This window comes from Tasmannia lanceolata, unplaced genomic scaffold (genome assembly GCF_043159265.1).
Source record: "Tasmannia lanceolata isolate RefF3 unplaced genomic scaffold, GAP_Taslan_0.1 ptg000008l, whole genome shotgun sequence".
In the NCBI taxonomy this organism is placed as follows: Eukaryota; Viridiplantae; Streptophyta; class Magnoliopsida; order Canellales; family Winteraceae; genus Tasmannia; species Tasmannia lanceolata.
In genome coordinates, this window is record NW_027518685.1 from 17,600,749 (window position 1) to 17,625,910 (window position 25,162).

At 38.5% G+C, this 25,162-nt stretch overlaps 1 protein-coding gene across 2 annotated transcripts in view; it reads right to left on the reverse strand.

Moving 5' to 3' along the window:
• Positions 1-25,162, reverse strand: part of LOC143884633 (cyclin-T1-3-like) — a 28,323-nt gene continuing 3,161 nt past the window's right edge. For both annotated transcript variants that reach the window (XM_077388298.1, XM_077388299.1), the window contains exons 2-7: positions 17,526-17,852; positions 13,140-13,221; positions 1,857-1,991; positions 1,598-1,773; positions 1,339-1,490; positions 1-1,247 (exon numbers count right to left, since the gene is read on the reverse strand). In XM_077388298.1, coding sequence (XP_077244413.1) covers positions 199-1,247; positions 1,339-1,490; positions 1,598-1,773; positions 1,857-1,991; positions 13,140-13,221; positions 17,526-17,764 — 1,833 coding nt within the window. In that variant the 5' untranslated portion in view covers positions 17,765-17,852 and the 3' untranslated portion in view covers positions 1-198. The remainder of the gene's footprint in view (positions 1,248-1,338; positions 1,491-1,597; positions 1,774-1,856; positions 1,992-13,139; positions 13,222-17,525; positions 17,853-25,162) is intronic.

Here is a 25,162-nt window from a genome sequence, read left to right on the forward strand (position 1 = left end):
GATCTGAATAAAAAACTTGAAGACAATGTTCAACATATAATGTTGTATACAAAAGCTCGAGGGCATATCAGCCAACCCCCCACCCCACTGCCAATTCTTTATATATCATCCAAAAGTCGCAGGAAAGAACGTAGATTAAAGAGACCTTAAATTATCTTAAGAATGGAAAACCAACCAATATCATTACTGTCCACTTGCTCACACAAGACCTTCTTTGTGCCTCTTATGATGATCTCTTTCCCCATAATCAAGAGGCCCTCTCCCACTCGGACGATTATGGTACGAGACATGAGAAAAAGGTCGATCATCGTGCCGTTGCTTGATTATAGTCTCTGCGAGAGGACTGCTGCTCAGCTTGGGCGAACGAAATTCCTCTGAAAGCTCACCTTCTTCCGCATTGTTCACCATCACAGTTCTATGACCCCCCAATTCTTCCATATCGAAAGATCTTGACCTCTTCTTACTCTCTGATGATTGCTCCTCTTTCATCACAGGATAATTTTTAACCCTAGTATCATTGTCACCCTCAATTCCTGAAATTGGGTCCTCAAGATCTGGAAGCCTATATAGGGGCTTAGACCAGCTCTGCCTTCTTGATTGCTGCTTGGTTTTCTCATCCTCTGCGGCCAATTCAATGCCATTTTCGAGCTCTCTCTCGATGAGATCATCTTCGTCCATCAAGTCAGTTTTCCGGGTTGTGTCACTACGGAATTTCTTGCGTTTCTCTAGAGCGGCTTTAACCTTGTCCTTGTCAATCTTTGTGATGACATCTGGTGGGCAGTACCCAGAATTACGTCCCCCATCTTTCAATTCCCTTGCTTCCACTGCTTCCCCGCTCTCATTCCTCTCGGCATTTTCAACAGGTCGCTCAGGCCTGGATTTGGACCTGTTTGTAGTTTCTGTCGAAAACTGTTCAGCTTCATGATGCCGAAGGTCCTTGCTCCCACCTTTCTTCACCTCATGGTCCCAACCACCGCTCCTAGTTTCTTCACTTGGATATTCATTACTTGGGTTTTGCAAAGTTCTCAGAGGTGCACTTTGGTTATCAAGATATGATTGATCCGCCACTGGCCGAGCTGAAGTTTGAGAATAACCATTTCCTGAGACCGATTCCTCAATAATGGCCGGCGTTTTTGCTTGAGCTTGATGGTTAGACCCACCGCCCATGCTCCCTTCAATTTCACTCCCATGGGAAGATTGTACTGTACGGTTTTGTTCGTAAAGTTCCAACATCTGATTGCTAACCTCTGCAAGAAATAAATGTCAAACATGAGCAAAAAAACCATCCGACCACCTTTCATAAATGCTTGTAGAAAGTGTTAGCATATAAACATGAACCTTCCAACTGTCGAGGGGTGACATCAAACTCTTGCCACCAGACTTTTTCGCCGTCAGATGGCAGCTTAACCTTCAGAAATTTAGCAGCGAGAAAGATGGCACCCGCTGCAATGTGATAGGGCTTAAATTGCAAGCAGAGCGATGTCCGCAGCCTGCATACCCCTTTCCAGTGTGTAAAGAACTAAAGGAAGAAAGCCCATGGAATACACAGGATTGACAACTGGAACTGAAAGAAAGAAAAATAACGGCTTGGGCATACCCGTCATTGACAAAATTCCATGCGACTTGAGCAAGGGCATTCTGGGCAACCTTGAATTTCTTTATTGCTTCGACAAGGGGTTTGTACGGGTGGTGCACGTTAAGATCAAAACCTAGAGTTGCAAGTACAACCCGCTCCCCTAGTAAAATAAGCTCTTTTTGCTGCTCGTATGTTTCCTGAGAAAGAAATACACATTAAGGCCACTAAATGCACAAGAAATAAGTAATATAATATGTTGACTTGGAACACGTGGTTCTACCTTCTGTTTGATTCTCTGGACAGCCGCGGGATCTTTTTTATGTATGATTTCATAGGACACGAGAATGACATCTTTTAGGGGGCGAGGAGTTTCTTCGACCTTCCCCGCAAGAAACATGCACACCGTTGCAATGGTCTGCAACATCAAAATATTCAAAAATCAACCAATACAGTTGTGCAGAGCGTGGAATAAATAATTATCATATATTTAAATAAAAAACTCTATTGGTTAAAGGGAAGGGGTGAAAAGGTCCTCTTTATTAAGGTTGCTAGATGAAACAACCTTTATTGGTTAAGATAGAGATGAACTGAAGCTATATGCTAATAAACCAACTTGGTGCAAAAATATATGTTCACGGATGAATTTCTGGAAATTTAGGAGCAATATATGGGTTTTATCTAAAACAACAACATGCATTTCCAAATCAGCATAAACCGATCATAGATTATCAAAATACAGCAAGGATTTTTTTTTTAAAATGTTAAGCTTAAGATGTCAGCCACCAAAGAAACTAAATTCATCCAAATCATAATCCACAAAATAATTCCAAAAAGAGAAAATTATAAAATGAATAAAAATCAGACACCAATGAGAGAAAGAAATGAATTCCAAATATCTTAGGAAAATCCAAAGACAGTTTTCCCCATACGCACATCACAGATTCTTTCTACGTCCAACCGGCCAAGGGACTCTTTCACCACAAGTGAAACAGGTTATCTCCCGACAGTCCGCTCCCACAAAGGTGCAAGATGTTGTCCATAGTGCAGCCACATATCCTAATAGAGCTTTCACACGGTCACAAACAAATCAAGGCCCTCAAGGGCAGTTTCAACATCTAGGCCACCATTTAAGTGTCTTGGATGTGGGGAAGTTGACCATTAATTACGGGACTGCCCAAAGAATCGTCATCAAATGCTTATACAAGAAGAAGAGACACTTTTAGTTGGTGGCGAAGACCAACAAGGCCATGAAGTGAACTTTGAAGGTGAGGAAAAAATCTCTAACCGATGCTTGGTTTCATATTCTTTAGGAAATACATATGAAGACAATGTGTGGTGTGATATCATAGGCATGGATGCAAGCAATCTCCTTTTAGGACGGCCGTGGCAATCTGATAGGCGGGCAATCTATTATGGATTTGTCAACACCTACACATACCATGTTGATAATAAGAAATTCGTTTTGGTTTCTTCTAAGAATGATAAGAGGCTTAGTACAAGCGACAAATGAAAGGAATCGTGACACTTCCAAAAAGGAAAGTGGAAGAAGAGTGGCAAATTCCTAGTGCTAGGGTGGTTATATTTGATCCTAGCCTAAGCAAATAAGACATCGACCATGGCCTTGACAAGTTGCAAGTGGAAACTATGGGCAATGAATTAGATGTGCAAAACAATGATGCAACAAGGGTTGAAAGCCTTATGGTATTCCCCAAGGCAACTGGAACACTTCTAGACGAATTCTATGAAGTGTACCCACTTGAGAGGGGACACAAGGACTGTTTTCTATACACATCCTTCGCTTTGCTTTTGTCTTGCTTTTTGGAGAAAGCTCTTCCATTTGACTACAAGTGCTGCTAAGAAGAGAGTAAGTAGGAAGGTGGAATTTGAAGACAATGCGGGCAAGGTCTTCAAAGAAGGGGAGAGTGATGCAAGGGAGCCTAGCATCTATCCTTCAAATACATGGTGGTGGGCCAAGGCCAATCTAAGGGCTAAGAAGAACTTGCCTTGAAAAGCAGCTTAGTTTTCATGTTAATGATCCATTAGGACTATGGTAAGTGCAATTTATGCACGTGCACCTATTTAAATCTCATTTAATTTAGTTTAGGAATTTCATTTCATTTGAATTTAACTGTAACGGGGGGTATAAATACCTTTCCCTCCACATTTTCATTTCAGAACTTGAAAATTTTCATTTCAAACCTCGAAGTTTTTTTTTAGGGAGTTGGGGGGGGGGGGGGGGGGGGGGGCTAATTTTGGTGTGACTCTGTACAAGTAGCAAGAAAGAGGATTAATTGAGCTAATTTTTAAGCTCTTCTTTTTCTTTGTTCGTCTTTAACCTTGTGCCCACACAAGGTTCTAGTGTGTTTGTAAAGCAAGCTGAGTGTGACAACGCCCAGCCAATGTTTGAGAGAATTCAGTTCAAGAAAGTCCAGAATTTCTGCAAGGTCCCATCCAAGATGTTTGTTGCTATTCTGGACAATGCTCTTAGAGAATTCACTTCCAGATTCTTTTGCTCTTTGCATGTTAGGTAAGCTTCTTCGATTGAGACATTTTGGAATGAAAATCCTTTGAATTTGTGTTGGAGATTCAAAGAGGACTAGTAGATTTTTTCATCGTTGCTTTGCATGTTGATTTCTCTGTGATAATTCCACATAAATGTGTTGGATCTCCATGCCCTTTTTTTTTTTTGAATGGCTAGAATTTCATTCAAGAAAGACTGAGCTGGTCAAAATACAGCAGAAAAAAGAAAAGGAAAACAAAGAGCATATAAGTACATCCGGACAAAGAGAAGGGGCACTACGGGCCACACAAAAAATCAAGGAGGTAAGAAAAATCAAACTGCTCGATGTCCTCCTTATGCGCCCCATCCCTAGCAAGCCTATCCGCTGCACCATTTGCCGATCTTCTTATGTGGCAAAAAAAAGATGAGTGAATTACCTGAGATATCCTTAATCTCCTCGAAAAATTCAGCGAATCTCCAAGAGAAAATGTGGGATCCCCTTGGCCATCAGATGACATTCACGGATCCCCTTCAATCATCACATTATCTAAATTTCCACCCTCTAAGAATTTGAATCCTTGGTGGACTGCATGCACCTCCGCCTCATTTGAATCTGGCACTTCAATTGGTCCTACAAAAGCCCATTTTGCGGCCCCTCCATTGCCCCTAGGAACTCCCCCCTATACCTGCCAATCCTGGATTACCAAGACTTGATCCATCGAAATTAAGCTTCAAGAAGCCCGGAGGTGGTGGCTCCCATTCCTCTACTATAGAAATTCTCATCTCCGAGCTTTCACACACCTCTCTCCATCCATGCCACAACAAAAAGGCAGAAACAAATTTAAAGGTCGGAAGGGTTCCTACCCACGAAATTGTGAGGGCTATAACCTTGTTGAATAGGAAAGAGGGGTTCTTAACGAATCCTTTGAAGACTCTAGCGTTTCTCTCCTTCCATAACACCCAAACGACTACTAGGAAGGAGGTCTTCCATAGAATCTTGCCTTTTTATCCCCCAAGGGCTAACTTGCCAATGTTCCAAGAGGGCGATAAAATCCTTAGGGAATACCAAAGAGATCCCAAAAAGTTGCAGTATACCACTCCATATCTGTCTCACTACGAAGAAATGTATAAATAGGTGGTCTACAGATTCACCCTCTTTAATACATAAGGTGAAATGATCAACAATCAACATTTTCTGTTCCCGTAGAAAATCCACCGTCTGACTGCGCTTGCGAAGTGCGGACCACCCAAAGATTCCCACAGTCCCCCTCTTGGGGGGCTTGAATGGACCAAAATCTTGCTAAGCTGGGGGCTGCAGGGCTAGGCATGAGATAGTGTAGAAAGATTTTACAGAGAATTCGACCAAAGTGTTCCATACCCATACGCTTTTATCTGATCTGTTTCTCTTGATGGAGCATCACTCCAACATTTCAAAGAGTCGATTAACCGATTGAAGTTCTCTATCGAAGAAATTCATCATGAAAGGTGGCATCCACACCACCTTATCCCCACTTCTCTCGAACCAATCTTTAACTAAGGCCTCTCCTGATGAGGACACCACAAACAACTCCGGAAACATATCCTTTAGAGCAACAGGTGAGCACCACTTATCATACCAAAACCTTACTCTACTGCCTGATTGAACTCTGAATATGGTGCCTTGAAGAAAGAGTTGTTTATAGCTCAAAATGTCCCTCCACACAATCCACCCAGATTGCCTGATCCAATCTCCTGACTCCCAATGCCCCACTTGTGTTCCATACTTGCTGTCGATAACTTTGACCCAAATCCGTGATGTCGACTCGCCATATCTCCATAACCATTTTCCTAATAGTGCTTGGCTGACTTCTTTTATCCTTCTAAGTCCTAGCCCCTATGCCTTTTGGATCTCCATGCTTATATAGTGATTTCGTTGCTGGTGAAGAAAGCATGCATTCCTGCACAATTTCGGTTCAGGTCCAGAGGGTATCTTTACCTTGTTGACTTACAAGCAAGGACACTTGCGTTTCTGATCTTTTGATAATTTCTAAGAGATAAGTGGCCTTTTCGTCATTCTAGTTCTTACGGCCTCCTTGACCAAAATCGTCATTCTAAGCTCGGGCATTTCGGTATTAATTAGATGCTTGGTTAACTCTTGTTATTGGAACCTTTGAGCTCACTGCTATTTAGCTGAAAATTGGCGCATGCTCTTTACAGTGCTGGAATTGGATGCAAAAACCGACTAGACAAACTCCTCTACTAGATTCTGTTACAGAATTGTGTAATGAGTTCCAAGACTCGCATGGACTGATTTCGTTCATTGTCGGGTGGTTCATTTGATGTTTCTGGCGCAACCTCAAGCCATTCTCGATTGTAGGGTGGAATTCCACCGAAAGGTTCAGTTGCTTAAGTAATTCCTAGACCTTTTCTAGAAAATGGAAGTGGAAGTGTGATATAAAACAGCAGGCTCTGTATTCTTATCATAATGGCTGTAGTGATCTGAATTTGGAGAACTAGTGTTTTAAATTGTTGACGAGCTTGGAATCAGAGTTAATTCCAGCCGAGGCTTGCTTTACAGATTGAAAAATTACCCGTGCATGTTGTTTGGCTATTTCTTTTGAAGCATATTGAGACACTGTTGGCATTCTAATTGAAGCTGATGAGGAACACCTTCAAGTGGGAGTCTTTAAGAACCAGGCACTCTCTAATTGATTGCCACAAAACAAGGTCACTCTTTAAGCCCCCCCTCTTTTCCTTCTCCTCCTCTCACAGTAACTCGCCCACGCGATGCCTTCCTTCGTTAACCTGCCACTAGCTCACATCGACTCCAACCTAGACATCTCCCTGTCCAACCTAGAACTACTTTTTCGTACTTTTGGCAGGGGAATATTCTTGTACATCCTGCAGTTATAGGGAGATGAAAAAAGCCTTGGCCTCCTGATATGATCCAGCAAAGGACTAACCCAGCAGATTACTCATTTCAACAATCTGTATTAAATTATATTAGTCTTAAATTTGGCTTTTTCTAAGATAATGTGGCCGCTCAAAGCATAGGTTAGGTTGCAACAAGAATAGTAATGTTGACTTTTATTTTGTGCCGCAAGGTATCCCCACCCCACTTTTGTAGGGCGGGACTATTCCCTAGGGATACGCGCAGGCACCCGGAAGACCACGCACATCGAGTAAACAAGGGGGGATTCGAACGCTCGTCACTAGGGAGCAAACCTATGACTTTACGCCAAAGAGCCAAACTTGACTTTGTTATCTACTATTTGGAGAACGTCACTGATGGAACATAATTTGTTTAGTAAGAAGTTGGGGACATAGTAACATCGAAAACATTATGAGACTAAATTAAAACACAATTCCATGTGTTTCTTTCTTTTCTTTTCAAAATTGTTAGAGGTATCCTCTCTTCCATGAGAGAATAAATGGGAAGTGGAGAAGAGTTGAGAGAGAGTTGTCTATCTCTCTCCCACACGAAAAATGATTATATATATATATATGTGTGTGTGTGTGTGTGTGTGTGTAAATTAGGGTTACATGGAAAGTACATGTTGAGGGAGAAGAAGAGAAGAGAATGAGAGGAAAAGAGTGAGTTGGAGAGATGCTCCCCCTCACTTATGTATTTATATTAAAGAGAAAGAGTACAAAGACCATGATGCCTTTAGGCAAATACATACACCTTCTAACACCCCCCTTAAGCTGGAATGTATATATCATACACTCCCAGCTTGTTACAAGTATCGCTCAACATAGCCTTACTTAAGGACTTAGTAAACATTTCAGCCAACTGATCCACTGATCTAGGAAAAACAGTGCATATCTTGCCCTTTTGGATTCTTTGACGCATGAAATGGCAATCCACCTCAATGTGTTTAGTCCGCTCATGGAGGATTGGATTTGTAGCAATATGAATCGCGGACCTATTATCACAATATAATTGAGAAGGAGAGGAAAGAGCGACACCAATCACCGACAAAAGGAAGCGCAACCAAATCAATTCTCCACTCGTATGAGCCATGGTTCTGTATTCGGCTTCGACACTGGAATTTGCTATGACATCATGTTTCTTGCTTCGCCATGACACCAAGTTACCTCCTACGAAGGTGCAATATCCAGTGGCTGATCTCCTATCTGCTGGAGATCATGCCCAATCTGCATCAAAGAACCCTTCTATCTTTGTATGACCATGCTTCTTAAATAATAGGCCTCTCCCTGGACTCCTGGAGTGCCTTTCAAGTACCAAAGAATCTGAAGTACCGCGGCCCAGTGAGAGGTGTGAGGAGAGCTCCTATACTAACTGAGATATATGAGCTTGCCAACCAACAAGGAGACAACCAAAGTGCCACATAGCATCGCACGGCTCCGATAAAACACAAAGAACCAACAAGGCAGACAACCAAAGTATGGCAAGCCACAAACAACGACGAAGGTGTAAAGTAACGCAAACTACCACAACCACAATGAATGTGTAAATCCATGCAAAGCAACTATACACAACATGTAGAAGCACCAACAAACAGCATGCGGCTCCGAAGCACCAACAAACACCAAGTGTAGAACCAACCAACAAACACCAAGTGTAGAACCAACCAACAAACAAAGCGTAGAAGGAACTAACCCACCAACGAACCACCAACAAAGAGGGCCCAAACATCAGCCGGAGTCGCTCACAACACAACACTCCATCAGAAACAGTCAACCAACAAGAATCGATCACCACCGAAAACGGACACTAAGAAATCTCCAATAACAATTCATGATGAATCATAAACCACCAACATACTCCAACATATGGATCACGACCAACCAATATCAACAGAAATCTCAGCCACTATCAGCACTAACAACGAACCACCAAATCGCTACCAAGACCAAAAATCAAATCACCAACAAAAGCTCAACATAGATCCACCGCAAGGTCATCAACAGAAGACCCAACAAATGATGTCACCACCAATACCAACTACACACCAATCACCACCAACAACACAAGTAACGAGGCACAACCGATCACTACCAAAGCCAACAAAAAATTCTCTCAGACATTTCATCAAACAGCTGGCGAGCACTTATATCACCAACAATCACCGCCACTCACAAATCTAAAAACAAAGCCATCAACAATCACTTTCGAAGACATCAAAATGTGGTTCCGGGACAAACAAAGGGTCTAGTATACCCAACAAACATAGTAGAAAGAAAAGAGGACCGCCAACCAACGTTCTGAAACCAATAACGGAATAAAAAAGAAGAAGAAACAAGTTTAGAACATAAAGAAAGAGTGGAATAGGGACAGATTTGAATAGAACGCGAAGTTAAAAGATGATATCAACAAGAGAAGAAGAGAAAATTGATTTGAGAGAGGGGTCTAGGGTTACGTTTGAGAGAAAATTACATTTAGAAATTATTAGGGTTAGGGTTATAATTCAAAAGGGACTTTTGGGATGGGAAAAAGGGAAAAGGGTTGGGCAAATATTATTGGGAGGTCTATTAAGGGGGGCGGCTAGGGTTGGAGGAGGGATGACGGGGGCGGCTAGGTTAAGGGTTGAGAGAGGCGGGGCGCATAGGGTTAGGGTAACGGTTACGGTTGTGTGGTGGAAGAAGATTAAGGAGATGAGGAAAAACTCAAAAAGAAGGGTTTCAGCTAGGTTTAGGGTTGAGAGAGGTGGGGCGCATAGGGTTAGGGTAGCGGTTACGGTTGTGTGGTGGAAGAAGATTAAGGAGATAAGGGTAGGTTTAGGTTTTATTGAAAAACCCAAAAAGGGTGGAGAAGGGGTTCATCCCTCGCGTCGCGCGTCTTCGGATGGTGGGAGTGGGGCGTCTCGTCTCGCCACTTCTTCAGGATCATTGACTCCCACTACCATTAGCTCTGATACCATGTTAGAGATATCCTATCTTCCATGAGAGAAGAGATGAGATGTGGAGAAGAGTTGAGAGAGAGTTGTCTATCTCTCCCACACGAAAATGATTATATATATGTATATAAAACAGGGTTACATGGAAAGTACAGAAATACCCCCACATAAGTGGGTCTATGTAATAAGCCCACTCTCAACATAAATGACTTCCTTGTGTTTCTTTTTGGGGGGTTTCACATGATTCTCCTATGTTTTTTTCTTTTTTTACATGGTTCCCCTGTGTATGGTAAGAAGTCAGGGACATGGTATAGTCAAAAACATTATGAGATTAAATTAAAACACAATTCCCTATGTTTCTTTCTTCTTTTTTTAAATGAATTACCTGTGTTTCTTTTTGGAGGGTTTTACATGGTTCTGCTTATAAAGCACTTAAAATACAATACAATCCCTTATTGCAAATATCATGAACCTCACCAACTTTTCTTTTTTTTGAGAAGGAACCTCACCAACTTATTACGCTACTTTCAACGCAATCCTTTTATTTCCCCTACTATGTATTTGTTATTTTCCCAAAATACACATAGTAAGTGTTCTTGCCCACCACCTCTTCTCTCCCCATTTCTCTCGCTTTTCCAAATTTATCATGCATTCTAGATTTTGAGATAAAAGCACGAGATAACTGTTTTTTTTTATACTAGCTGAGAATCCAAAAAGCTTGTTGAACCATAAAGAATGGTGGTTCCTTTCCCACATTTTCTTTACTCGAAGTAATTGGCAGTGAAGAAAGTGATACTACAGTCATCGTCCATTCCTCCTCTCATCTCCACCTTAGTCAATTCTCTTCAAGGCAACAGACACAAATCTAGCCCTACAAGGCAGCCGACTTTGTTGAATCTGGCATGGTTTATGGTTAGGAACGAAATCGACAACCTACTACATAGTCAAACAAATTGACAAGCTTCTACAGCGATGAAAAAATATGTTCAAAATTCAGACGTAAAAGAAGATGCACAAGCAAGTGATCCCTCTAGTCATTCCACTCTAATCATGATTACTATCCAATCTAAGATCTCACAATCGACAACAAGTATGATGGTGATCCGTTCTTCAACATTATCAAGGGTTGTTGTGATGGATAGCTCACTCTGAAAGAAAATGGTTAAGAACCTCATTAGTCCTTGACCTATTTTGTCAAAAATCCTAGAACCTTATTTCCAAAATCCTTTTCACCACACAAAAGTCACGGATTCAAATGAAGAACCCATTTCCATTCCACAACAACCACTCCTTTCTTCCATAAGATTTAGAGCTTCTGATTCATACCCATCATCTGTTTATTCATAGAATTTGAACACTCAGATGGTAAAAAGATTCGTATTTTCTTGCTAGGATTTCAAGGCTTCCATTCAATCACGTAACAAGCAAAAAACCAACCAAGATTCACCATCTAGAACACGCGTTTTGATACAATTCCAGTTCTATTACAGCATGTCAATTCTCTGTTAAATCCAACATATCATATGTTTTCACAAAGGCCTTTAATAAATGAAGACGTGTTTGAACAGAGTGGGAAATTCCCTCACAAGAAAATCACAATCAAGAGACAAGGAAGCAAAATCAATCAACAATAAAATCGAGATCACTTGAGTATAAAGGTTGGAGAACGTACGAAAAAATGTAGAAAGAGGGGTGTGTAGCCGACCACGGACATAAAACATGAAAACTAGAAGAAAACCCCAAACATAAAATTCTTGAGGGCTAAACTCTACAATCCGGCAACAAAAAAAGAACAGAGTGAATGAATAAGTTCACACAAGTGACACAACTGGTGATGAAAAACGCCCAAAAACCTGATCGCGCCTGAGGGCAACAACATCGCCACTATCTTTCTTAGACCTTTTCATACAACACAAAAGAAACCACCATCTTTGTTAGGGCTTTCCCTGGTTCTATCCATTACACAAAAGATCACATGCAATAAACAAGAAGAAGAAGATCATTTCTTAACACAAGAATGATTCCTAGAAACTACCATTAGTATTTATTGTTAAGCTCCATATCCTGTCTTCATAAAGGTTGTTACAGCAGAGAGAGAAAAAGAGAGCATTTCAGAGGGATTATTTGAGAATAATAAATATCTGTGACTGGTGGAAGAAGAAAAAAAGACCGCAGTGAAAGTAGGTTAATAAAGTGGGGAGATTGATGATATTTTACAGAAAGTACGCAGTGAAATTCAAGTATTACGTAAAAAACCCTTCTATTTGTCCCAAGGCAAAAGGATCTAATGTGTTGCATACTATGCAACAATAAAAGGATCTGGAAATAGTCTTGGTTAAATCAATAAAAAAAAAAAAATTAAAAAAAGATACGAATTGGGAGTATCCAAAGCGTATCCCCTGCTATTACCCAAGTATACTTATCCTGTACTCAAAGATTTCAAGCTTTGAAGAATCTGAGCATTATAGAAAAGACACACATACATTTTATATTATATAAAACAGTAAGTTATTTAAATAACACACTAGAATACAGACCACTTTTAAGAATAAAGAATTTTATTTTATACAATACAGTAAGTTCTTTAAATAACACTAGAATACAGACCACTTTTAAGAATAAAGAATTACATTTTATACAATACAGTAAGTTCTTTAAATAACACTAGAATATAGACCACTTTTAAGAGAACAGAACCGGCATTCTCTCATTCCTAATGATAAGCAGGTTATTGGGGGTAGATGAGTGTTACTATCAAGGGAAATCTAGTGAACAATGAACCTACAGACAGCTTGTCTGGACTCTGGACACTCGTAGATAAAATAGAAGCACAAAATGTCTATTGTTCAAACCACTGTTTAAGTGTCCACAGTTAATCATTGACTTGCCCAAGTCATCTTCATTTTACCTTGCCCAAGCACTCTTCCAATTTTGACCAACAGAAACAGTCAAATAATTGTTTGACTAGGCTGAGTTGACTCAATTTTAGTTAGGTCAAGTGCTCATCCGAGTCCAAATTTTGAACACTTTGCATTGAATGATACTTAGAACAGCACCCATATCCAATTTTCTTAGATCATAAAACCAACCACATGCCACCATTTATTTATCCTTTCATAAAATGTTAGCTAAAATTCCAACAACAAGAAATAAAGCATATGATGAGTAATTGTAACATGCCAAAATAAAATAATAAATAAATCTCAAGAATAGAAATACTCACCCTCCTATCGTTCTTCGCATGAGATTGGCGAAGGAAAAAACGATGACAAAATATTATTGCAGTGGCTATGGTTACCTGAGGTCTGCATCGAAAATCATTGTAAATTACTTGCATGTGCACGTAAATAATTCAACAACACTTCAGTCATAAATGTAAACATAATTATGGATAATTATAACACTTCAGTCATAAATGTAAACATAATTATGGATAATTATAGTGTGTGTGTGTGTGTGTGTCAAACCAAGTGCAAGGCCAAAAAAAAATACAAAAAAAAAAAAAGAAAAACAACAAATCATGGCTTTAAAATACAAACTAAATGTAAACATAAAAATGGATATGTATAGGAATATATATAGGGCGATGATTTTTTCACCCCCCGGTAGGATTATGCGCCCCCCTTTTCACGTGATTTGACAAAGCGCCTTATGAACACATATTCATTATCCCATCCTTGATATTTGATCCAACGGCAGCTCACATTTTGAGGAGCTGCAGTTGAATCAAATATCAAGGGTCGTACCTTTTTAGTACCACCTTAAGTGTTCATACGGCCCTCCATCATATAAAAACTCAGTACTCGCAATAGTATAAATTGAAGATCTTTTGTTATTCAAACGGACGATATCAATAAAATAAAAAAGTTGAAGATAACCATTATACTGTATGTTTAAAGCAAACTAACTGGCATCAACACTTCATGACAAAGGTTAAAAAATGGAGCATGTACAAGCAAGGAAGACTTGCAGTGAAATAAATTATCATAAGCTGATATTAGATGAGATTTGTTAGGAAGCCTCAAAGGGCTATCCACTTTAGCATTGGCAGTCCCACCATTTACAAGGATCAGGATCATTGATATGTTGTTCTACCACATGCATGTGTTGTATCCCCATCCCCAAAATGGTGGCAATTGGATGATCTTACCCTCGCAATGGACAACACTCAGCATTCAATGGGGAAGCCTTTTTCTGATCCAACAATTTAGGATCAGTCCACCACAGCCAGTAGACATGGACCATCAGAGCAATGGCTAAGTGTGTCATGTGGTGGTGAGCATGCATGGCCTAGAAACTTCGGGCCCCAGCAGGCATAATAGCATTTCCAATACCAACCTCTGAAAAAAAGATATGTTTTTTTACAGAGGTTCAAAATCAAGGCTTTCTGGAATCTGCTGAGAATTGGTTGACACTCGGACAATACATCACAAATGTGTAACTTTTTCTTCCCATGCCACTTTTGTTCTGAAATCTATTCAAAATAATCCAAAAGATAAAAAAATAAAAAATGCCAGAAGACTGGAAAAACTTTAAGGCCTCCACAAAACAAAAATTAGAAAAATGACATTTCCACCCCCTTTTATTTGCCTTCACTGAAAATGGCATTCAAGAAACACAAACAAAAGGATGTCGAAATGCAGACATTTTTAGGAAAGGACAAACAAGATGGGGTGGACATGCTAGAAAAGGGGATCGCAGTATCATTTCCCTAGACATTAATATGATTTTTGGAAGGATATAGAAAAGATAGTAATATTTACAAAAATAATAAAATGGGAGTAACGTCAAGTAAAAATATGGAAAACAAGCTAAAAGATCTATAGAAAAGATTTGGTCAGCTCAACATACCAAATTTATAACCATTAAAAAAAATACAAAATTTCTAGTTTTCTAAAGATCTTCTATTATTAAATGATGTATTAAAATACTCCTGACAAGAAGAAACTAAATTGAATCAGTTCCTTATAGACTTAAAAAGTAAACTTCCAAGGAATCGAATATCTATGTTCAAACCCAATCATTCACCAAAAATGTAGACAATTGATATCTTACCGTCTTACTGAAATCAATAAGCATGCTAGCGACGAAAAGCAGTTCAAAGAAAATATAGGCAATCAGTTCCTTAAATCACTCCAATTTGTCCACTAACCTAAGGCCCTGTTCGTTTGAGATTATGACAACCGATGGTGAGACCCGGGACAGATTATTGGACTCGGTTGTCATAATCTCAAACGAACAGGGCCTAAGAAACAAAAGAATCACAATAGATAAATTAGGCTATTCAATATGGAAATCAATTGCTTTCTTAAAAAAAGGAAAGTGTACATGCTTTGTAAAGCCCAAAGCTATGATCTTCTGTGACTAACACACAATTTTTTAACAATGGTTTTATGGGAACTTTCAGTCAATTGTATCCTATTTGTATTCCACAGCCCATAAGAGTATTAAAAGGATAAAAGGTGAAAAGTAGCACATAAGGCAGCAGTCGACCTTCGTGTAACCTACTAGAAGACCATGCATCTTCAATTTTTCGTTTATTCAAAAATGAAAACCTTGAGATCGCTATAATCAATAAGCTTCAAAACAAGCAGAAGGAAACCTCCAGCAGCTCTTTAAACACAGGCAACCTTTCACACATTTTGGTTTATATAAACAACCCCTCACCTGTTACAAACTAAACAGTAAGCATACTCTTACATCAAGATCAATCCACTATATCTAATTTCTACAGTATCTGCGGCTGAAGTTGTACAAAGCCATCATTCCTCTGACTTAGCCTACACGTAGAATTTATTGCTGACACATGTGTCATGTCGTGTTCGACACGACACATGTCCACACCAAGGTTGCCAAGGCGGGAATCGAAAGCGGAATTCGATTCGGGATTCGAAAGCGGGAATCGAAGGCTCCTGGGATGGTGGGAAGCGGGAATCGTGGGTTTGCCAGAGAGTCGACGGGGATTCGGCGGAGATTCGTCGGGGATTCGTTGGGGAATCGTCGGGGATTCGCCGGGGAATCGCTGAGAGTCGTGGGGAGTTGGGATTCGCTGGGGATTCGCAGGGAATCACCTGGGAATCGGGGTTCCTATAAAGTGGGAATCGGGGTTTCCCAAAATTGGGAATCGGGGTTCCCAAAATTGGGAATTGGGGTTCCCCAGAATCGGGGATTCGAATCGAATCACGATTCGGATTCGCGAATCCCCAACTCTGGGTACGAATCCAGCTTCCTTGGTCCACACGTGCCGACACTCCTTTGGAGACTTTTAAATGTACTACTAGGAGTGTTAGAGTTAATGTGAGCATGTGGACAAGTTTTTTTACCATGTAAAGTGTAACATTCTGTTTTATTATTGAATATTGTGTCTACCTCTTTTATTATTAACTCTTCTTTTAGCTCTACTTTACCTAAATTTGTTATTATATCCCCTCCCCTGAACCCAGAATCCTAAACAAACTCTTATTCCAATACTATATCCATTGTATCATAGTGATCTCCCTTTCTCGTTGTATATTAGAGACAGAAGAGAACTAGATTAAATTGATGAATGCATTGTTAATTGATTATCTCATGTTTGTTTTAGATTATACTTGATTAATTCAAAACTTATTAGTTTATTAAATGAATATCATATTTATCTTGTTAAAGATTATGATAGTGATCAATAATTTTATGTGTATGTACATGTCACTATGTCTAATTTTTTAGATGTTGTGATGTTAGATAACTCATATCCGTGTTGAAACTCGACATACGAATCCACATCCACAAATCATGATTAGGGGTGCAACTCGGGTCAGGTGCAACCCGAACCCGACGGTTTGAACCCGAATTTGGGTTGGGTTGGGTTGGGTTGGGTTGGGAAAAATCAACCCGAATTGGAAATTGGGTTGGGTCGGCTTGGGGTGTCGGGCAACCTGACCCGACCCGACCCGAAACCCGATTTCCAATTCCGATATGTGCTTAAATGTGCTTAAAACCCGATTTCAACTGAACACATTTCCCATTGAAGCTAGAAATGTGCTTAAATTTCAACATAAATTTATCCTTCTGTTCAGTTACAAAGAGTTTTTATATGGTGGATGCCCGTGTAGGAATGTGAGCAAAAAAATAAACAGTGGGGCCCACAAAAAACATGTGCATGAATTGGAAATCGGGTTGGGTCGGGTTGAGCCAGTCGGGTTGGAAATCGGGTTGGGTCGGGTTGGGTTGGAAAAATGGGTTCCTCGGGTTGAGTTGCACCCCTAATCATGATTATATATACTTTCTATTTTAACCGCGTCCCTGATTCTAAATTTTGGAGGTTTGTTGTGTCCGACACTCCGTGTTCGTGTCGGCACGTGACACTCATGTCTATCCGCAAATCATAGCATTATTCAAAATCAGGAGTATATGTACATTGACAGCGTGCAATAAATAATGACCTCGAACTCAAAATAACAAAAGAAACAAGGATGCAAGTGGCTGAGAAAGAAAATGGAATAAATTTGAAATGGGTAGAGTACTCGAGATGGAACTTCCACTTCAGATCTTATGCCCAAGGCAAGGACCTCATGTAACTGATAAACTATGAATCCGCAACAACCAAGAAGCGTGAAATAGAACTTACACTTTAAGTCTCATGCCCAAATCCTGCAGAAATGTGCAGTATGATTTGCGAAAATATGTTTCTTTCTTCAAATCAATGCCATCCCTTCTAGATGGGGAATTTTCTTCAATTTCCTTCCTACAGAAATACCATTTAGAACTAGAATGATCAAGTTCCTCCAGCTGGTCATGAGAAAGACTGTATGACCCACTTTCGACCATTCCATGGTGTGAAGGATCCCCTGGTAACAGTCCAGCCATATGGATCTTTATCCTTGAATTCGGATTTAGAAAGCAAAAATGACTAGACTTGCTAGAGCGTATTCTTCCTTGTTTGTAATGCAGCTTTCTGCAAAATGACCAAGAAAACAAGTCACTAACATAGACCATGAAAGTTGAACATGATATTAGTTGAGTGTGGTATAAGAAATATCACAAATAACAATACTTTCATGTATTTGTATTTGACTTGAGGAAAAATAAGACCAAAACTAAGGGAAATGATTTCTGCACTCCAATGTTTTGATAAACAGGCGCTCCAATTTTTATCGTGTAGCATTTATAGGGCTGTCAGAGGAATATTACGATTCTCAAAAAGCACTTAAAGACATTTAAATACTACACGACAAACAAGTGAAGCGCATGTTTATCAAAATAATGGAGCGCTGAAATCACTTCCCCATAACTAATTGATAAAAAATTAAATGAAGATGTGTGAGTACATTACGGAAATTAAGCAACAGAAGTTAGGATGTATTATATGTAGATCAAATATTAATATCCATAATTATCTTTTCCTTTATAATAAATCAACACTTTGAAAATAGGGCTTCAATATGATGGTCCAATTATAGGAAGTTGTAAATAGTCCGAGTTTAAATTATAAAATAGAAGCAATAAACTTATGAGCATACTGTAAAAGTCCTACACAAAACTGCCACTACCTCAACAAGTATACAATTATGATTCGCGAGGTATGCTTTCAGTTTTTAAAATTTTGAATCAATTAATTAAATTCTAGTGTTTTTATGAGTTTTGTGGATACTTTTAGTTTCAAAAAAATTTATTCAATTAATTAAATTCAAGTGTTTTTATGAGTTTTGTGGTTTTTTAATTTTTTTATTTTCTATATAATTCTCTATATTAATTGAATGATTATTTGCATTTGTTCTTGCTCTAATTTTCTCTGATATAGTTTATTATTATTATTTTTAAATAATTTTTAATTTATTTAATTAAAATGCCAAATCCATATATCCTACTTTTTGGGGTTGACAAATCTGACACCTCGAATATTTGATGTATTCAAACAGAAATACCACTCTCCATGCAACACAGGAAAGAAACCAAGAGTATAATGTAACAACATGCATATTGCTAATATTTTCAAAAAAAAAAATATGCATATTGCTAATAATAAAAAAAGAAGAAGAAAAGTACATGAGAAAACGGTTCCTACACACATGTGTAGATAAGTTATCTACACACTAGCTTAAAATACAGTGGGGGCCACATTATTTGGGTGATCCAAACCATTCATTTTTAAGGCCCTCACATAGATAGGGTGTCCACAAAAAATCAGATCCATAGGATCATCCTAACCATTCGAACTGTGGAGGCAAAAAATGGACTAATTTGTGAAGGTTTAAAGACATCCATTTTACCTCCACAAATCGTAGGGTTGGGATGATCCTATGGATCTGATTTTTTGTAGACACCCTATCTATGTGAGGGCCTTTAAAATGGATGGCTTGGATCACCCAAACAATGTGGGCCCCCACTGTATTTTAAGCTAGTGTGTAGAGAACTCTCTACACATATGTGTAGGAACCGTTTTCTCAAAGTATATATGGTTTACCATTTCAGGAACTTACACAATAACATATATCAACTCAAGACCATAACTACAGACCAATTCTAAATGATAGTCATAACAGTACCGAATAATACAGAACAAGTGGAAGAGTCTGCAAAGTAAATATAATAGAGTCTATAAATATGGAAAATAAATAAAAAATCATTTCAACACAACCATCTAAAAAGACAACAACTAAAGGAAGTTTTTTTTTGAAACATGGTAGCCAACAACTAAAGGAACTTAAAACAAGATACAAATAATAATGATACATACCAAACCAAACCAAAACAACTACAGGAACTTAAAACAGGATAAAAATTATAATGATACATACCGAACCAAACCAAAATTTACAAACCCTAAAGCCCTATAATAAATAACAGAGAAGAAAATTCAGACAAACTTAGGCCTCGCCTGGCATTGCTTTCCAGGTTGGTGGTCATGACAATCGTTCGAAAAGAAGGACTGTCCTGATCTGGGGCAAGTGCCGGTAGGTCAGATCTTTCATATGAGATTTTATTTTTGACACTAACGATCACACTGATCCTTGGTCTTTAATAGGTCACACTCTCTGGTTTAGTCGGTAGCCCACTCACTACCAAAGTAGTTCGGCCCTTTGTCCCTAGAAAAACCTCACAGTCACATGCTCTGGGCCATAATGATTGCCAGACTATAAACGAAAAGCTACTATGAGAATAACATATTATTCACATCAGGAAGCAGAAGTCCAGCGCTTGACACTAGGGTCACCACTGTAATGATTGTGTGGTGCCCTGTGAATGAGAAGTAGCACTTGACCATACACATTCAACATGTAAAGCTGAGATTAGAGTGGAATACCAAATCTGATGGTCCTACAGCAACCAACATTTTGGGGTTGAGCCTCTAGCTCAATTGGTAAAGACAATGTTCTTCAACCATGAGGTCGAAGGTTCAATCCCAGCTTACCTACCCAAAAAAAGGAAGAATGGATTGACATGTAACTTATATGCCAGTGGACAAATAGTACTACCAGTCCAAAATTCCAACCAGATTGCAAAACCTAATCTTAGAAAAACACAAACTCAAAACTAAATATCTATCCAATCCCAAAAACCTTGGCCAAAACCTCTACAGAGCATTATAATTCAGACATTTTTAACTGCTAACAGTAATAGGAAGCTGAACCATGTTTCTTTCCATTGCCATTTGTTTTCTTTGTATGGAATTTTATTTTATTTTTTTGAATGATTTCTATGGAAATTTTTTATTTGAACCATTCCAAAAAAAAACAGTACTAGGAACCTAAGGAATCGAAGATGAGAAGAAGGCTCGCTAAAATACAGAATCAGATCAAAAGAAATCATTGCAATGAAACAACAAAAATCAATAGATACAAACCTTAGGCATAGAAGCTAAACCCTAAGAACCTGTTACATAACCTAGGAATAACATCGGTTTTCAAGACGCGCCCAAACAATAAAACCATAGCCACAAACCCTAACCCGACAAACGACAGTTGCAAGAAAAAATTGATATTCAAGGAGACAATAAGAGGACATAGAAACATGAGAAGAAAGATCCCTACAAACAATCCCTAATCGTAGTACCTAAACAGCTAAACCCCACTAACATAGACTGGGAAAAATATCTCGTTTTTAAGATCACATGAACTCAACCATTTGTAAGATGACACGAATCATAAATACATGGCCACAAACCCTAACCCTGAAAAAGAAATAACAAATCCAAAAAAAATGGATGCCTCTTCATATCAAGAAAACGACCAAAGGGCAAAGAAAAAAGCAACCAAAATAGAATGTGAAGTAAAGTTTCGTATGACTTGACCTTAAGAAGATCACATATGTGAAGGAATAGCTGAAGATGTCAAAACTCAACTCAACTCAACAAAGCCTTTGTCCCAAACTAGTTGGGGTCGGCTAAATGAATACTTTAGAAAATTTTCATAAAGAAGGAATCTACCCGGTTCTAATCCTAGCTCTAGTTGGGTTCTTCTACGTGGATCATTTTCCTCCATTCTATCCTATCCAATGTCATGTTCTCCGTTATGTTCCTAGCTATCAAGTCTTTCCTCACTGTTTCTACCTAAGTAGTGTTCGGTCTGCCCCTACCCCTTTTTACTCTATCAATTTGGCACGAGTCGCCTCTTCTCACCGGAGCATCCTAAGGCCTACGTTGGATATGTGCAAACCATCTTAAGCGGTGCTCTCTCATCTTCTCCTTAATTGGTGCCACCCCCACCTTTTAACGAATGTCTTCATTTTTAATTCTATCTACCATCTAAGCATTCGCATCTCCGCTACACTCATCTTATGCACATGATGCTTCTTGGTGGCCCAACATTCTGAGCCGTACAGCATGGTTGGCCTCACAGCTGTCTTATAAAACTTTCCCTTCAACTTGGTCGGGATTTTACGGTCGCACAGAACTCCTGAGGCAAGCTTCCACTTCAACCAACCTGCTCTTATTCTATGGTTAACACCCTCTTCAATCCCTCCTTCCTTATGTAGAATTGAACCAAGATAGCGAACGATATCCCTCTTAGGTAACTCATGTCCAGTCATATTTACTACATCTTCGTCCCGCCTCCTTACATTACTAAAGTTGCATTCCATATGTTATGTCTTAGTCCTACTCGGTCTACAACCTTTGGATTCAAAAGTAGTTCTCCATAACTCTAACTTAGCATTTAGTAAAGAAATATGTCAAAAGAGAAAGAAATGGGGACACGGCTAAAATAGAAAGTATATATAATCTTGATTTCTGAAAATAGATCTGTGTATCGAGTTTCGAAACGGATATGGGTGTCTGACATGGCTAATCCCCAAAATCTAGAAATTGTGGCACATCCATACACGTGCATACATATAAAGTTACCTACACTTCTTGCAGACATTAAAAAGTGTCGAAAAGAGTGTCGACATGTGTGGACACAGGTGTCATGCCGGACACGACAAGTGTGTCAACGATAAATTCAAGGTGTCGGCCAAATCATAGCTTTTCAAAGTGTAATTAGAAACTTATTTGGAAGGGGAAAAAACCTTGAATACCATTGCTCAAAATCTCTCGTACCCCTCTCTAATTGGTAGCCTACTTCAACTGGTAGCATGACAACTTATTTGAGTTTAAAAAATAGAGTAGAAGTAAAACACAATGTTAGACATCCCCACAGGAGCTCATCTTCAAAAGAGTTTTCAAACCCTCTTCCATTGGCTGGAAGATATGGGGTAAAAAATTGAATGAGGAAAAATCATATTTATACCCAAGAAAATAAACTAAAAGGGGGGCGAGGGCATCATTACATATTAAGGGTAAACTTTAAACCATAACAATTACTATGTATATACCAAAGTGCACAGGATTCTGTTTTAGAATTGATAATAGATAGATAGATACGTTTTAGAATTGATAATAGACAGATAGATAGATAGATAGATACGAAATCAGTTGTGGTTATCTAAAAATAAATATAAAGCATTATAGTTATCTGATAAGATATGAATTCCTTTGTGTGAAGAGTTTATAGGCAGTAGTGTTACATTAGAAGGAGAGGAAATCGTTTTGTTTTGTGAAAAAACTACTTTAATAGTAACACTTCGGATTGAGGAGACTGGAAACGTCAGTTGATATAAAAGCAGAGATGTCTTCTTATTCATTTCCCAGTTAAAAGCCTGATTTATATTCATTTCCCAGTTAATCTCTGATCAACTCAGTTAATCTCTGATTTATGGGTGGACAGGTTTATTCCCTTCCGATTGTTAAAGAGGGTTGTTAGATAAAAAGAGCCGGGATCTTCTTTTTTCCTGTTTGAAGAAAGTAAGAAACCATAGAAGAGCATCCTACCATCAACTATACAATCAACTTCTCTATGCTATTCCACTTGATATGCATTTCTCAGGCTGCCCTTATGTTGGCTTCTCTGATTTATAAATAGCCATTTCTCATTGAAGGATTCTGTGAACTTTTCCAAAAAACAAAATGAGTCCAAACCATTATACTGAATCCACAGAGGCTCTTAACCACTGTTATTTATTTAATGCCGTTCTTTACTTATACGCACTCAGTTTCTTTTTCCTCTAAATTTGTATGAAATTTTCATTTTCTTGACCTTTCTTTGGGGTTTATGCTTCTCTTTCACTATCTCCATCCAAAGCTACTTGGAGAGGATCTTCAACTATGCCATTTGCAGTCCCTCTTGCATTTTATGAAATTGTTCTTTACAGCTTTTAGGGATGTTGTGGTGGGTTACAGATCGATTAATCTAGATACATTGGTAAGTAGCTTCTGAGTATCTGGTGATGTGCTTTTGTAAACTATAGATCTATGGCAATGCGTACGTGTATCAAAACACACCCTTTATGATGAGTGTTGATTTAAGAAACATGCTTATGATTTTACAGAGATCATGTGTATAAACCAATAACTAAAAAACTGTTGGAATTTTGTTTTCATGTGGCCTAGAAAGACATTTTGCAAATCGAAGGCATGGTTTAGATTGATGAGCATATCACCAATCATCAAACACTGAAGACACCAAATCAAAATGAGTATATGTTCTGTTATCGGCACTCCTTCATTCTTTATTTTAAACTTTCTAGATTGGTTGGTGATAGCTTTCCGAAATTATTAGATACGAAAAAAGAACTAAGAGCTTCGGTTCATGGAGAAACACAATAAATTGGCATTGCATTTATCATTCATATAAAAAAGCTTATTGCAGTTGCCACACCCTGTTTATGATTTGATGCACTTCTTGTTTTCCCTTTTCGCAGGCATTCTTCTACAGGCTCCTTACGCAACCGGTACCTACTTCAAATTGCTTTGTTCTTGATTTTAGCAGTCAGATTTTCCATTTTATGTTCTTCAGTTTCTTCTATATTTATCGCATATAGCTATTATGAATTATCATTTTCACCATTCAAACAATTTATGAATTATCATTTTCAAGAAATATGCCATATTCTTTCCTATGATAACATCTGATTGGATTGGGTTACTAAGAATATGTTTGTTCTAATGTGGGGATTTTTGCTTGCACTTTTCTTTTGGTCTTAATTCCTATGTTGGTTGTTGGCATTCCTGATTTCTTATATCGTGTTATTGAAATTTAGGTTACTGTTATGTTTCCATTTTCTAATAAATACATGGTCTTTTATTGTTATAAATCTTTTTGTATGATTAAGATATTGAGTTTTCTTAGTTAAACTACATACTTTAAGCAAAGTTGAAACTAAATCTACATACGCACTATTACTGTAGACCTGAATTGACAAATTTCTGTTAAGCAGTTTTTTTTTTAATTTTAATTTTCCTGAATTTAATTTTCTTGATAACTTTTATAAATCATATTGGGCGATGATTTTCTTGATTTTTAACATTATTTTTGTTTTTTTCACATTTTTTTACACACAACCTGCATTTCCAAATTGCATTTTTTTAAGAAAAATATTTCAACATCATAATTTTTTTGTCGCCCCGTGCATCGCACGGGACTGCAACTAGTTAATAATAAAAACACAACACAAACTTGACGAGTTCACCGGGCTCAAAAGTCAAAACAACAACTTATTGTCGAGGAATGTTGGTTGTGAAAAAATGTGTGAACATAATATGGAATTCAATCTCAAAAATAGTAAGACAAGGTTCACGGCTCCCTTTTATGTGAAACAACCTAATATGTATGCATATTCGAGCAAGAAGGTAATTTCCTCAACAATGATTAGGAAAGGAGTCTCAAGACAGACAAGGTTCACGGCTCCCTTTTAAGTGAACAGACAAGGTTCACAGCTCCCTTTTAAGTT